The sequence below is a fragment of the Oncorhynchus mykiss genome, chromosome 9 (genome assembly GCF_013265735.2).
Source record: "Oncorhynchus mykiss isolate Arlee chromosome 9, USDA_OmykA_1.1, whole genome shotgun sequence".
Taxonomy (NCBI): Eukaryota; Metazoa; Chordata; class Actinopteri; order Salmoniformes; family Salmonidae; genus Oncorhynchus; species Oncorhynchus mykiss.
In genome coordinates this window covers 39280765-39295363 of record NC_048573.1, presented here as the reverse complement: position 1 = coordinate 39295363, position 14599 = coordinate 39280765, and the positions used below count along the sequence as shown (strand labels likewise).

The following is a 14599-nucleotide window of genomic DNA, read 5'->3' as shown; positions in this document are numbered from 1 at the left end:
CAGATACAGTATGTTACGGTCATTTTCTAAAATTACAACGCAAATATTTTTAAAACCCTGTGTAGCATCTTTATGTAAGATAGTGTGTGGGTAGATGGTTGAAGAGTTGTTGGTTGGAACTTGGAAATTAGAGTTGATTAATTATCAACTCATATTTATCACAGCCAGCTATGGGAGCACTTATTTTGTCAACATACAGTGACTGTCAGTTCATTTGAGGTTGTTAACCATTAACCCTTAATCTTATGACCTCTTGACAGGGTTTGAAGGGGAATGTGAGTCGGAGGGCCAGGATATACCCGACTGTGCTGGCACCACCAAGGCCAGTGCCGTTAGTATCATGGCTCCCCCTGTTATGGACAAAAGCAAGAACACAGCGGCGCTCAGTGCCCTGGTGGGGAACCTGGTTGCAGCCCCACTCCTGCCCTTAGCCGCCCCAGCCGTACCCACCACCAGCCAAAAGACACCAAGGAAACCCAGGAAGCCACGCACTCCAGCAGCCTCCACTCCCGGTAAACCAACTTCTTTGTCCCTTTTTTCCTTTATGATATTTCTGTGCAACTCCAGTTCATTTTGAGCAAACAAAGTTGTGTACAATAGCCAAGCAAGGATTTCTGACTTTCTGTTATCATTCTCTCCAGTTCCTCAGGTCCCCGGGCAAGCACAGCGGAGGTCCGCTGTTAAAACTCCAAAGGTGGATAAGATAAAGGTGGAGAGGAAGAAGAAGCTTGAGAAAGGAGAGGTCGTAGAGAAAAAGGAGAAGGGACCACCAAGAAAGAGAAAGAAGACAGAATCAGTAGCAGTCACAGAAGAGGCTGAACGTTCTGCTGAAGGCTTACTTTCTGGTCAAAGTGGACCAGTCACTACCATCAATGAACCATGTCTGACCAGTGGCGAGACCCCGCCGACCATCAAACCCAAGAAGGTTAGGGTCAAGAATCTGGAACCGATGCCACCCAAAATAGCGAAAATTGATGTTAACACTAAACCCAATGATGGCAATAACGACAATGACGGAGATGACAGTTCCACTGCTGGTAATGAACACGCTAACTATTTTGATTCTGGAAATTATAGAAATTATTGTATATATTTTTTTGTTGTTTCTCTAGATGTATACTGAACAAAAATATAAACACAACATGTAAAGTGTTGGTCCCATGTTTCATGAGCTGAAATAAAATATCCCATATAAATGTTTCATATGCACAAAAAGCTTATTTCTCTAAAATGTTGTGCACAAATGTTACAACCCTGTCAGTAAGCATTTCTCATTTGCCAAGATAATCCATCCACCTGACAGGTGTGGCATATCAAGAAGCTGATTAAACAGCATGACACAGGTGCACCTTGTGCTGGGGGCAATATGGCTACTCTAAAATGTGCAGTTTTCTCACAACACAATGCCACAGATGTCTCAAGTTGAGAGCGCGTGCAATTGACTTGCTGACTGCAATGTCCCAGAGCTGTTGCCAGAGAATTTAATGTTAATTTCTCTACCACAAGCCGCCCCCAACATCGTTTTAGAGAATTTGACAGTACGTCCAACTCGCCTAACAACTGCAGGCCACGTCTAACCATACCAACCCTTGACCCCAACATCCGGCTTCTTCACCTGCGGGATCTTCTGAGACCAGCCACCCAGACAGCTGATGAAACTGTGGGTTTGCACAACCAAAGAACTTCTGCCCAAACTGTCTGAGACCGTCTCAGGTAAGCTCATCTGCATGCTTGTCGTCCTCACCAGGGTCTTGACCTGACTGCAGTTTGGCGTCGTAACCGACTTCAGTGGGCAAATGCTCACCTTTGATGGCCGCTGGCGCGCTGGAGAAGTGTGCTCTTCACAGATGAATCACTGGTTCAACTGTACTAGACAAACGGCGTATGTGTGGGTGAGCTATTTGCTGATGTCAACGTTGTGAATAGAGTGCCCCATGGTGGTGATGGGGTTACAGTATGGGCAGGCCTAAGCTATGGACAATGAACGCAATAGGATTGAATGCACAGAGATATCTTGACGAGATCCTGAGGCCCATTGTCGTGCCATTCATCCGCCGCCATCACCTCATGTTTCAGCATGATAATGTGCAGCCTCATATCGCAAGGATCTGTACACAATTCCTGGAAACTGAAAATGGCCCAGTTTTGACATGGCCTACATACTTACCAGACATGTCACTCATTGAGCATGTTTGGGATGCTCTGGACCGACGTGTATGACAGCATGTTCCAGTTCCCGCCAAGATCCAGTAACTTCGCACAGCCATTGAAGAGGAGTGGGACAACCTTCCACAGGCTACAATCAACAGCCTGATCTACTCTATGCAAAGACGATGTCATGCTACATTAGGCAAATGGTGGTCACATGCCAGATACTGGTTTTCTGATTCACGCCGTTACCTTTTTTTAAAAGGTATCTGTAACCAACCGATGCATATCTGTATTCCCAGGCATGTAAAATCCATAGATTAGGGCCTAATGAATTCATTTAAATTTACCAATTTCCTTATGTGAATTGTAACTCAGTCAAATATTTTAAATTGTTGCATTTATATTTTTTGTTCAGTGTAGTTATGACCCAATGATTATAAACTCAAAACCAGGGATAATCAACTAGATTCATCTGCAGGACAAATTTTTTTTTCAGATCGTCAGGTGGCTGGAACGTAATTACAAATCATTTGTAGACTGCAAAATTGAACACAAGAAGCCCAAACAGATATTAGAGAAAAAATAAAAAATTCATACCTTGCTTAGGTTTTTCTCTCTGCATTGTTATGAAGGACCTGTAAAGTGAGCATTTCATTCTCAGCCTACACCTGTTTATGAAGCATGTGACAAAACATTTTGATTTGATTTGTATGTGACCACATATACAGTATCTCCCTATTATGCATAGGAATACTCTGAAAACTTGGGGGAACCATGCTCTAAACCGATGTTGATGGATGAGAGTAATTCTGTACAAATCTAATTCTCCTCTCTTTGTTCCTTGTACAGGTGACACCCCCAGGAGGAGGATAGCAACAGAGGAGCAGGTCCACTTCCCTCTGCTCCATGGGTAATGATACATATCCTTGTGAAAAGCTCCCCTAATTAGTGTGTCTCTGTGCCAAATATTTCAAATGTGTGGAAAGTGCAGGTTAGTGTTCACCCATAAATACAATACTCCTCGGTTTCATCCGACTGCAGGGATACTATGATCCTTCTACTGTGTGTTGAATGTGGCTCTTAACGTGACTTTTTATTGATCGGTGCTTTAGCTGGAGGAGGGAAGTCCGAGTCAGGAAGACTGAGGACCGGCTGAAGGGGGAGACCTGGTACTACAGCCCCTGTGGGAGAAGGATTAAGCAGTTTCCAGAAGTCATCAAGGTAACTGGCAGTTAGAGTAAAACATTTTTGTCACAGAAGTTTAGCAGCTACAAATATCTCTTGATACAGTGGGATATCTTTCCCGCAGGGCATTTACCACGTCACACAGAAATTATAAGAGGACATGTTTTTAGTATACAAACAGCAGTTGCATTTGATCTTATTTCATTAAACCGTCAGTTGCTCATACGGTGCGTGGATAACATGTGACTTAGTGACCTATGACCTGGCTTTCTCCCATGTTCCCCGGCTCTATCACTGACCCATGGTCTTGTTCTCCTTCAGTACCTGAACAGGCACAAGGACACCGCTGTGACCAGGGAACACTTCAGCTTCAGCCCCCGCATGCCCGTAGGAGATTTCTACGAGGAGATGGACTCCGCTGAGGTGTGTGTGGATCTGTTGTCTGTGCTGACAGATCTGTCATCATAAATAGCTGTAGTAATAACTCAATGCAGACTGTCATAAGCCCTATTCGGACGGGATTAGTTTTACCGGGGGAGGTTGGGTAATGTAGTTGTGTGCACGAGCACAAAACAAATCTGTATTTTAACTTGTTATGGCTGCAATCCCACTAACGGGATAAGTGTCATCAACAACCGCTGAATAGCATAGATTACTACATTCAATAAAAATTACTACAAATATTTATATTCATGAACTCACAAGTGATATATAGGAAACACAGCTTAGCCTTTTGTTAATCCACCTGTCGTGTCAGATTTTGAAATTATGCTTTACAGCGAAAGCAATCCAAGCGTTTGTGTAAGTTATCGATCGCACGAACAAAACATTAAGTACACTTAGCATCAAGTAGCTTGGTCACGAAAATCAGAAAAGCAATCAATTTAATCGTTTACCTTTGATCTTCTGATGTTTTCACTCACGAGACTCCCAGTTACACAACAAATGTTCCTTTTGTTCCATAAAGATTATTTGTATATCCAAAATACCTCCGTTTGTTTGGCGCGTTATGTTCAGAAATCCACAGGAAAGAGCGGTCTCGACAACGCAGACAAATTCCAAATAGTTTCCATAATGTCCACAGAAACATGTCAAACGTTATTTATAATCAATCCTCAGGTTGTTTTTAAATATACAATCGTTAATATATCAACCGCAAATGTCTTTCACAGTAGGAGAGGGAAAAAAAGCAATACCTATCCAGACTGTTGCGCGAGCCAAACTCATGTGACCACTTGACGCGATGTTATCGTTCTGGCTCATTTTTCAAAATAAAAGCCTGTAACTATGTCTGAAGACAGTTGGCACCTTGAGGAAGCGATAGGAAAAGGAATCTGGTTCATATCCCTTTAAATCCAGCAAAGGGAGGCTATGGAACATGGAGTTTTCAAAATAGAAGCCACTTCCTGTTTTGATTTTCCTCAGGGTTTCTCCTGCAATATCAGTTCTGTTATACTCACAGACAATATTTTGACAGTTTTGGAAACTTTAGTGTTTTCTATTCAATACTAATAATAATATGCATATATTAGCAACTGAGACTGAGGAGCTGGCCGTTTACAATGGGCACCTTTTCATCCAAGCTACTCAATACTGCCCCTGCAGCCATAAAAAGTTAAGTCCGAATCTGCCATGTCAGTCATTTTTACATGGCAGGAGAGTAACAACTCCAGCCAGAATAACCTACAGATTTTTTTGGTTAACTCCCAAATCCCTGCGAATTGACATCCCTGTGTTTTGAGAGAAATGTCTAAGTTTGACAGGTGTTTGCTCGCGATTTGAGCAAGAAAGTGCTGCGCGTAGCCTTTACGTGAAGTGCCTACACTTTCACAGCGAATGTTTTTGTTTATCAGCTTTTTGCGATTGAATTGAACATCGCCAAATGCATCATTAAAAGATATTGTGCCTATTTAATGCAACCTGTGCGGTTAATAAATCGCAAAGCAGCATACAACTCACCTCCAACGTTTGGAAATGACAGTTCACTTTCTCATCCATAGCCTAAAAACACGTATCAAGTGCAAGTGCGCTGTTTAGCTGACATCTGAAGGCGGGGGGGGGGCATTTAGGACGTCTTCTACCTCGGATCGCTGAAATATCCTAATGATTATGATCACACTTCTGCAATTCAAATATTATGGCGACACTATACCGAAGATGGTTTAGAAACTTGTGAACCAGTCTCGAGATATCAGACTTGATGAAATATCTTCACGCTTAGAAGAAAAAAACTCCAGGCTTCCGTCATAACTGTCAATTAAAAAAAAAATACAATTAGGAAAAAACTAATCCTGTGGAATAGTATACATAGCCAACTTTATCTAGTTGTACAAGTCCCATGCGAATAGGGCTGTGGTGTAATATCATAAAGAAGACACATTTCCCATAAATCTTTTCATATGATCTCCTCCAGGGAGTGAAATGGTGCCTCCTGGCCAATGAGGAGGTGCCTTCCATGATCATGGCCATCACGGGCCGCCGCGGCCGACCTCCGAACCCTGACAAAGAGAAGCCCCGCCCCCGAGCTCGGCGCACCAAGGGTGGGCTAGTCCGAAAGCCCGGCAGGCCGCCCAAACCAAAGATGGTGGACCTGCTTAGCAAGGTTGACGCCAGAATGCTGGAGAGGCTGGAGGCCAAGGGTGAGTGGACATAGCCTGGTGAAATGAGCCTGTTCACTGGTTGGAATGTAGGCCACTATACAGACTGATTCAATGGCAAGACGGGATTAGTAACGTAATATTGTAGAATATGTCTGCATCAAAAAGCTTGTATTAGGTTGTGGTTTTGACGTCTTGAATGTAGCTGTCGGATCTCTATTTTTAGAAGCTCTGACTGAGGAGGACAAGGAGAAACTTGTCAAAATCAAGAAGAAAATGAAGAGAAAGGTATGGTATACCAAGTACCAAAATCTGAAGACTAAAATTGCATCTTTGTGGTGTTTCCAGGTTGCTTCCAACACACTAAGTCAAATGGTTACTCTCTTCTAGGCAAGGATGAAAAGAAAGGAGAATAACCAGAACAAGAAGATCCGACAGGAGAAAAAACAAGCGAAGGTAAGGATTTACTTTCTTTTTAAGACCAAAACACAAATCGGTCTCCCTCTTTATCTAATAAATCCCTCGCCTTCTGTGTTTCCTGTGCTCAGCTTGACAAAGCCAAGGAGACCAAGGACCAGGAGGTGGTGAAGGCTGAACCAGCCGACCAAGAACCCCCACAGCCTGCCCCCCCACAACCGCCCGCCCCAGAGCCCAAAAAGCGTGGCCCTAGGAAGAAGAAAGCTGAGGTGCCTTTACCGGTCGTGGAGACGGACCAGGAGAGGGTAGCCCAGGGGAAGAGAGTGTTGGGGGCCAGGAGTAAGGCCAAGGCCCTGGCTAAGGCCCAGGCAGAGGCGGAGGCTGCAGCCCAGGCGGCCCTGGCAGCTAAGAAGCAGGTGGAAAGGAGAGCCCAATCCCAGAGACGGCTGGAGGAGAGGAAGAGACAGCAGATGATCTTGGAGCAGCTGAAGAAGCCCACTGAGGACATGTGTCTCACAGACCACCAGCCCCTTCCGGAGCTGTCTCGGATCCCTGGCGTGGTTCTCTCTGGCGTGGCCTTCTCCCACTGCCTGACTGTGGTGGAGTTCCTACACAGCTATGGCAAGGTGCTGGGCCTCCACATCCCCATGGATGTGCCTAGCCTCAGCACACTGCAGGAGAGCCTCCTGGGCCTGGGAGACAGCCAAGGCGAGGTCCAGGATCTGCTCATCAAGCTGGTGGAGGCTGCACTACACGACCCAGGCCTGCCACCGTACTACCAGGTGTGTGTTGTGGACTCTATGGAGCTAGTTTTGCTGATGGGTGTTCCTGTTTTTATTTTCTTTATTTAAAGTTCTGGGCCTCCCGGGTGGCGCAGTGGTTAAGGGCCCTGCACTGCAGCGCCAACTGTGCCACCAGAGAATTGTAACCGGCCACGACCGGGAGGTCCGTGGGGCGACGCACAATTGGCCTAGCGTCGTCCGGGTTAGGGAGGGTTTGGTCGGTAGGGATATCCTTGTCATCGCGCACCAGCGACTCCTGTGGCGGGCCGGGCGCAGTGCACGCTAACCAAGGTTGCCAGGTGCATGGTGTTTCCTCCGACACATTGGTGCGGTTGGCTTCCGGGTTGGATGCGCTGTGTTAAGAAGCAGTGCGGCTTGGTTGGGTTGTGTATGACTTTCAACCTTCGTCTTTCCCGAGCCCGTACGGGAGTTGTAGCGGTGAGACAAGATAGTAGCTACTACAACAATTGGATACCACGAAAATGGGGGTAAAATTACAAAAAAAAAAGATAAAGTTCTGTCTTCATGTTGACATTTCACTGTTAGCAATAGTTTACCATTTTAAAAATGTAGTAGCATGTTAACCCCTAGTTCAACAGATTAACCAGTTCCCTTCTCCCTCCAGTCAGTGAAGATCCTAGGGGAGAAGCTGGTGGATCTGGAGCTGACACGCAGCACAGTGTCCGAGGGCCTGCGAATCTTCCTGGAGTCCCACGGCTTTGACATGGAGGTGTGCAACGTGCTGCGGACCAAGACCTTCCATGCCCTCGGCCCCGACACAAAGGCTGCCATCCTGGGCTTCCTGGTGGAGGTCCTCAACGGTAGCAACATCGTCATTAGGTCAGGGTGACAATACAGATAAACTAAGGAGCTACCTATCAACCTTCACGCCCTCGCTACTATTACTGATGATATTTGTTTAATGAAGTATCCTAAGTGTGATGCAGACATCTTCCACAATGGAAATGTGTCAAAAGAAACCCCTTCTGGAAATAATTTCCCACATTTAAGTGATGCCTGTTTGAATGTTTTTGCATTGCAGTGAGATTGACAACACACTGGAAAACATGGCTACTTACAGGAAGAACAAGTGGATCATCGAGGGGAAATTGCGCAAGTAAGGCCAGTCACGGCTCCTTTTAATTTAGCGTTTGTCTTAGTTGGTGGAAGGAGAGTGTGTGATACCACTGATGTTGTGTGTGTTTTGATATCTGATGTGTGTGATCTGACGTGCATGTGCTCCCCCCAGACTGAAGGCAGCTCTAGCACGGCGTACAGGGCGCTCTGAGGAGGAGCTGTGTCTCGAGGAGAGGAGGTGCAGTGCCAGGGTGGCAGAGGAGGAGAACCTCATTCTACAAGGGAGCAGCTCCATGCAGAGGGGCCGCCGCACACCCAAGGAGGAGCCCAATCTCGGCGACGTACGTACGCGCGTGTGTGTGTCAAATTCAATGTGGCGGTGAGGATGTACTATATATTGTACTCACCAAATGCCCTTTCCACAGACTGACAGCCCCACCAATGACAGCGTTCCAGAGTTGGAGAGGCAGATCGATAAGCTAACGAAGGTAAGGCTAACATACTCTGCAGTTCATCCTCCGCATTCGTTTTTTTATGTCGTGTCTGTTCTAACTACATTGTGTGCGCATGTCTGGGTTGTTTTTTATATTTGCTAAATATTTCCTCTCCTCCACAGCGGCAGGTGTTTTTCCGTAAGAAGCTGCTCCAGTCGTCCCACTCCCTGCGTGCGGTCTCTCTGGGCCAAGACCGGTTCCGCCGGAGATACTGGGTCCTGCCCCACCTGGGAGGGGTGCTGGTGGAGGGGCCTGAGGAGATCCTAGGTGAGTCACAGAGAACCTGCCCTCAACCCTCTGCTAGCCAACAAAAAAAGATCTTTAGCATATTTTTATTGACTCTAAACATATCTCTCCTCTGTCTGGTAGCGTCAGAGGATATCCTGGTGAAGGAGGTGCCTATCACTCTTCTGAAGAGGGAACCTAAAGTGGAGGAGACGCTCACTCCTACAACCCCTCCTGCCCCCCTCCCATCCCCTCTCCCTCCCAAGTCTCAGACTTCCTTCCCCCCTGAGGAGGACCCCCTCCCTGGCACTGCCTCTCTCATGAGCAGCCCCAGGGCCCGTGGTCGCCCCCGCAAGATCAAACCAGAGGTGGAGCTACACCTCCGCACTGCCAAGTGTCGCCGCCGTCGCCGTAGCAGCAAGTCCGGCGGGGAGGAGACTGGGCCAAGCGTTGCCCCAGAGGCCACCACCAACGGCTCACAAGACCTCACGCAGTCCGCCTTCCACAACTGGCTCAGCCACTTGCAGGGCGCCATAACTAACGGGACGGAGCCAGCAACAGGCAGCCAACCAGAGGACAGTGTGAAGGAGATGGCGGAGAAACAGGGGCAGTGGTTCAACTTGCTGCCCAAACAGCCGTGTGACAAAACCTCTCTGACAGAACCCCAGACCCCCCCCAGCACACCCCCCAAACGCCTCCCTCTGACCCCCAGCACCCTGCCCGCCCTCGCCGCTCCACTGCTGCAGGTGAGTCCCAACCTCAGCCCCCTGCACACTCTCCAGGACACTCTACATGCATTTTCATATGATCTCTTATTAAACAAGCACTCTTTCTCCCTTTCCCTCTCCAGTCTGTCCCAGCCCCCTCGGACTCCCCACCCCAGGTGGCCCCTACCCAGACCCCCACCCCAGCCAAACCGGGGCGCAGGCGGAGGAGGGGCAGCAGGGGCAGCAGTCCCGCCCGCAGGGTTGGGGCTAGAGGGGCTGCAGCTAAGCGTCGTGGCCGCCCTCCTTCCACGCTCTTCCAGGAGATAGAGCAGCAGTACTTCACTCAGCTCGTGGTCAAGCCCATTCCAGCATGTAAGCCTTCAATTCAATCCATTCAGTTCAAGCCCATTCCAATACCACTGTGGTTACGTGTATCAAATTTCCTCACTGCGGTTTCTGATGAGACTTGTCAGCAATGTAAACATGCTACAATTTGAGCTGTTGATTTGGCTTGCATGATAAATGCATGGTTAGCCGAAAATACTAGCATGTTCAACAAGATCAGTAGTGGTTGACATGTTTGTGATGTGGTTAGCCGATATGACTAACATGGTTAGCTAACGTTGATATGCTAGCCGGCGATGCGGGTGTCTAATGTGTGTGCTGCTGCTGTTGCCTTAGCGATGGTGCGTGGCTGGTGGTGGATCAAGGAGCCTGAGGAGCTGACGGCTACCCTGCAGGCCCTGCACCCGCGAGGCATACGGGAGAAGGTACTCCACAAACACCTGGCCAAACACATGGAGTACCTGGCTGAGGTCTGCACACGACCCATCAACGGTGAGGCAATGAACACTGGTCACTCAGTCAGCTATAGGGGAAGATGTGATAATAAAAGGTGTACCGTGTTTCGGATTGCTTGTGTTTTATATTGAAGCTGCATTTGACATCAATGGGACTTGGTTTAAATAAGGATGGTTTTGTAATGAATGGAAACTGGATGACGACACGTCTTTCTGTTCCCTTTCTCTCTTGACCATCTCTCCCTCTCTATCCCCTTGCCTCTTCCCCTCTTCTCCACCCTGTCCTCTCACCAGACACTATATTCCAGGTGAAGGTGGAGGTCGGCGAGGCCCTGCTGGAGGCTCTGCAGCAGCCGTGGCAGGTCCAGGAGCGGGCTTTGGAGACAGACGTCAGCGCCCTCCGCTGGGTGGAGGACCTGGAGCGGAGGGTCACCGCCGCTGACCTGCACCTCAAGGTGAGGCGCCAGGGGGACAGTGGGGCTGTGTTGCAGTAGTCTAAAGTGGATTCCTGTGTTTGGTTCAATGCCTTTCCCTACACCTGGACCTGGAAATTGAATTGGGGGAGAGGAGATTCCCAAATAAGACCCCCCACGTTTACAGCGTTTTCAGATCTGGGCGGACAAAGGCGAGGAAGACACTTTAGACTGTGGAGATGCACCCAGGGCTGCGTGGGTGGTTGTTAGATATGCTAGAGCTTAATCGTTTTGTCAGTTTTACTATGGCTGCAGTTGCACTGAATGTCCAGAGGGTGGAGTATTTGGCCTGTGTTGCTGCAGTTTGTACAGAGTGACTGTGTGTCCCCCCCCCCCCCCATGTCATAGTGTCATGCAAAAAGAGGTCACACTCATCACATCACATGTCCATGACTTATATTTCAAGATGGCTCCCCAGAATGGAAGGAGTGACACTGACAATAGCACGGAAACGCCAGGCGCAGGATTCCAGGTACAAACCAGGTTTCAGATCTAATGTTCGCTCGTCGTCACCCTGTCTTAAGATCTACACTCGTTCACACGTCTTCATGTTTCCCCCTTTCCTTTATTTTCCTTTAATTGTATCTGTTACAATTCCTCTTTTCCTACACCTCTTAAAATGACATGGAGTTGTCCCAAATATCAGAACGTGTAGAATTCTCACTTTAACACCCCTGTTCCTTACTGTTAGAAATATGAGCTGTTTGTCTCTCTGCTCCTTCTATTCACCCTGCCTCTGTCCTTTTTTAGGGGCCTGCTGTTATGTTGTTAATTAGTAAACGTCGTTATACAAATGTGTTGTTTGATGTCTTCACTTGATGTCGCTTACCTTACCTCACAACCCTTTTTGAGTCTTTCTCTAGCTTCAAAGTCCTTTTGCTAACTGCTTTTTGGTTGTCGAGAACTATAATATTCTCTTTTCTGTTATTCTCCCTCCTCCCCTCCCCTCAGCCCTACACGGTCCCAGAGGCAGACTCCACACGTGACGACCTGCGGTACTACGAGCATGACACGGACCCCCGGGATGACTGGATCGTGCGGACCAAGAAGGAGTGGTCGGACCTGCCCCGCGTGGCCAGTCACCCGCTGGACCTGGCAGTGCTGCGCCTGGCCAACCTGGAGAGGAACATCGACCGGCGCTACCTGAAGGAGCCCCTCTGGAATCTGGCTGAGGTGGTACGTCTCGCCCCGCTCACCCCCGAGGAGAGCCAGATGGGCCAGATGGACGTCATGAGGTGAGAGGAAGGGACAGGGTCAAAGTCAGGCTAGGAGGTTAGAGGTTGGAAAGGATGGAGTGGATGGGAGCGTGATTTAATCGTAGTAGGAGGGATTGGATTTGTGAAGCATTTGGTCAATTTGCTTAAAACACTTCAGAGTGATTTAAGCTTTTTTCTCACTTAAGCTCTTAACTGTTTCCGTAATCTCTTCCTTCCCCTCTCTCTCTCCTGCCCCCCCCCCCCCCCCCCCCCCCCCCCCTCCAGCCTGGAGAGTGAGATAACCTCCAGGTTGCGGACATGGCGTCAGGCCCTGGATCGTTGTCGGAGCGCCCCCCAGCTGTGTCTGTGTCTGCTGCAGCTGGAGAAGGCCATCGCCTGGGAAAGATCCGTGGTCAAAGTGGTGAGGACAAATCCACTAGCAATATTCAATATCTACACTGAGAATAGAAGGTATTGTTATAAAGGGAGGGAGGAGGATGGATGTTGGCAAAATTAGTAGAGGTAGCAGACACTTTGATCCAAGGCTTTCGACTCTGTCAATCACCACATTCTTATCGACAGACTAAACAGCCTTGGTTTCTCAAATGACTGCCTCGCCTGGTTCACTAATTACTTTCCTGACAGAGTTCAGTGTGTCAAATCGGAGGGCCTGTTGTCCGGACCTCTGGCAGTCTATGGGGGTGCCACAGGGTACAATTCTCGGGCCCACTCTCTTCTCTGTATACATCAATGATGTCGCTCTTGCTGCTGGTGATTCTCTGATCCACCTCTACGCAGATGACACCATTCTGTATACTTCTGGCCCTTTGGACACTGTTTAACTAACCTCCAGACGAACTTCAATGCCATACAATTCTCCTTCCGTGGCCTCCAACTGCTCTTAAATTCAAGTAAAACTGAATGCATAATCTTCAACCGATCGCTGCCCACACCTGCCCGCCCACCCATCATCACTACTCTGGACGGTTCTGACTTAGAAAATTTGGACAACTACTAATACCTAGGTGTCTGGTTAGACTGTAAACTCTCCTTCCAGACTCACATTAAGCATCTCCAATCCAAAATTAAATCTAGAATCGGCTTCCTATTTCGCAACAAAGCATCCTTCACTCATGCTGCCAAACATACCCTCAGAAAACTGACCGTCCTACCGATCCTCGACTTCGGCGATGTAATTTACAAAATAGCCCTCAACAAATTGGATGCAGTCTATCACAGTGCCATCCGTTTTGTCACCAAAGCCCCATATACTACCCACCACTGTGACCTGTACGCTCTCGTTGGCTGGCCCTCGCTTGATACTCGTCGCCAAACCCACTTGCATCAGGTCATCTTCAATTCTCTGATAGGTAAGGCCCCACCTTATCTCAGCTCATTGGTCACTATAGCAGCACCCACCCGTAGCACGTGCTCCAGCAGGTATATCTCACTGGTCACCCCCAAAGCCAATTTCTACTTTGGCTGCCTTTCCTTCCAGTTCTCTGTTGCCAATGACTGGAATGAATTGCAAAAATCACTGAAGCTGGAGACTCTTACCTCCCTCACTAGCTTTAAGCGCCAGCTGTCTGAGCAGCTTAGAGATCACTGCACCTGTACATAGCCCATCTGTAAATAGCCCATCCAAATACCCCATCCCCATACTGTATTTATTTATTTTGTTTATCTTGCTCCTTTGCACCCCTGTATCTCTACTTGCACATTCATCTTCTGCACATCAATCACTCTAGTGTGTAATTGGTATATTGTAATTACTTCGCCTCCATGGCCTATTTATTGCCTTACCTCCCCTTTTTTACCTAATTTGCACACACTGTATATAGAGTTTCTTCAACTGTATTATTGACTGTATGTTTTGTTTATTCCATGTGTGTGTCGAACTGCATTGCTTTAGTCCTGGCCATGTCGCAGTTGTAAATTTTAACTTGTTCTCAACTTGCCTACCTGGCTAAATAAAGGTGAAATAAAATGTTTTTAAAAATTAAACATCCAAAGCAGCTTCCAGTAAACACATGCAGTATATTATCACTGTCTCAAAGACAGCAACAGAAATGTTGTCTTCAAGACTCTACCTGTGTGTCTGTTGTAGACGTGTCAAGTGTGCAGGAAGGGGGATAATGATGAGTACCTGCTGCTGTGTGACTGCTGTGACCGCGGCTGCCACATGTACTGCCTGAGGCCAAAGGTCACCCAGGTGCCAGAGGGGGACTGGTTCTGCCCCACCTGTTTCTCCAAGGTGAGGACTGACTGGGGATCTGCTCGGCTAGCCTTATGGATTACAGCAGTGGTCACTGGTCCCCTAAAGGTCGATCCACAGCTTACTCAGTCATTTAAAGGGTGTGCGTTTTCCGGAGTCTGATTTTTTTGGGGATCAATGTATACCTTTTGGTAGCATGATACTTTGCCGATCCTTGCGTTCCTAGACTCCCAAATAGCAACATTCAGACAGGTGATAGCAGTGATTTTCTTGTCTTCCC

At 47.8% G+C, this 14599-nt stretch overlaps 1 protein-coding gene across 1 annotated transcript in view; it reads left to right on the top strand.

The window, feature by feature from the left end:
• The window catches only part of baz2a (bromodomain adjacent to zinc finger domain, 2A), a 42738-nt gene that overhangs the window by 20196 nt on the left and 7943 nt on the right, over positions 1-14599 (top strand). Inside the window, exons 5-26 of the mRNA XM_036987945.1 lie at positions 261-512; positions 642-1037; positions 3001-3061; positions 3264-3372; positions 3658-3759; positions 5750-5975; positions 6160-6221; positions 6324-6389; positions 6482-7132; positions 7758-7972; positions 8175-8249; positions 8382-8550; positions 8635-8697; positions 8826-8970; positions 9073-9674; positions 9779-10007; positions 10317-10472; positions 10730-10890; positions 11315-11380; positions 11860-12143; positions 12390-12525; positions 14212-14358. Coding sequence (XP_036843840.1) covers positions 261-512; positions 642-1037; positions 3001-3061; positions 3264-3372; positions 3658-3759; positions 5750-5975; positions 6160-6221; positions 6324-6389; positions 6482-7132; positions 7758-7972; positions 8175-8249; positions 8382-8550; positions 8635-8697; positions 8826-8970; positions 9073-9674; positions 9779-10007; positions 10317-10472; positions 10730-10890; positions 11315-11380; positions 11860-12143; positions 12390-12525; positions 14212-14358 — 4373 coding nt within the window. The remainder of the gene's footprint in view (positions 1-260; positions 513-641; positions 1038-3000; positions 3062-3263; positions 3373-3657; positions 3760-5749; positions 5976-6159; positions 6222-6323; positions 6390-6481; positions 7133-7757; positions 7973-8174; positions 8250-8381; positions 8551-8634; positions 8698-8825; positions 8971-9072; positions 9675-9778; positions 10008-10316; positions 10473-10729; positions 10891-11314; positions 11381-11859; positions 12144-12389; positions 12526-14211; positions 14359-14599) is intronic.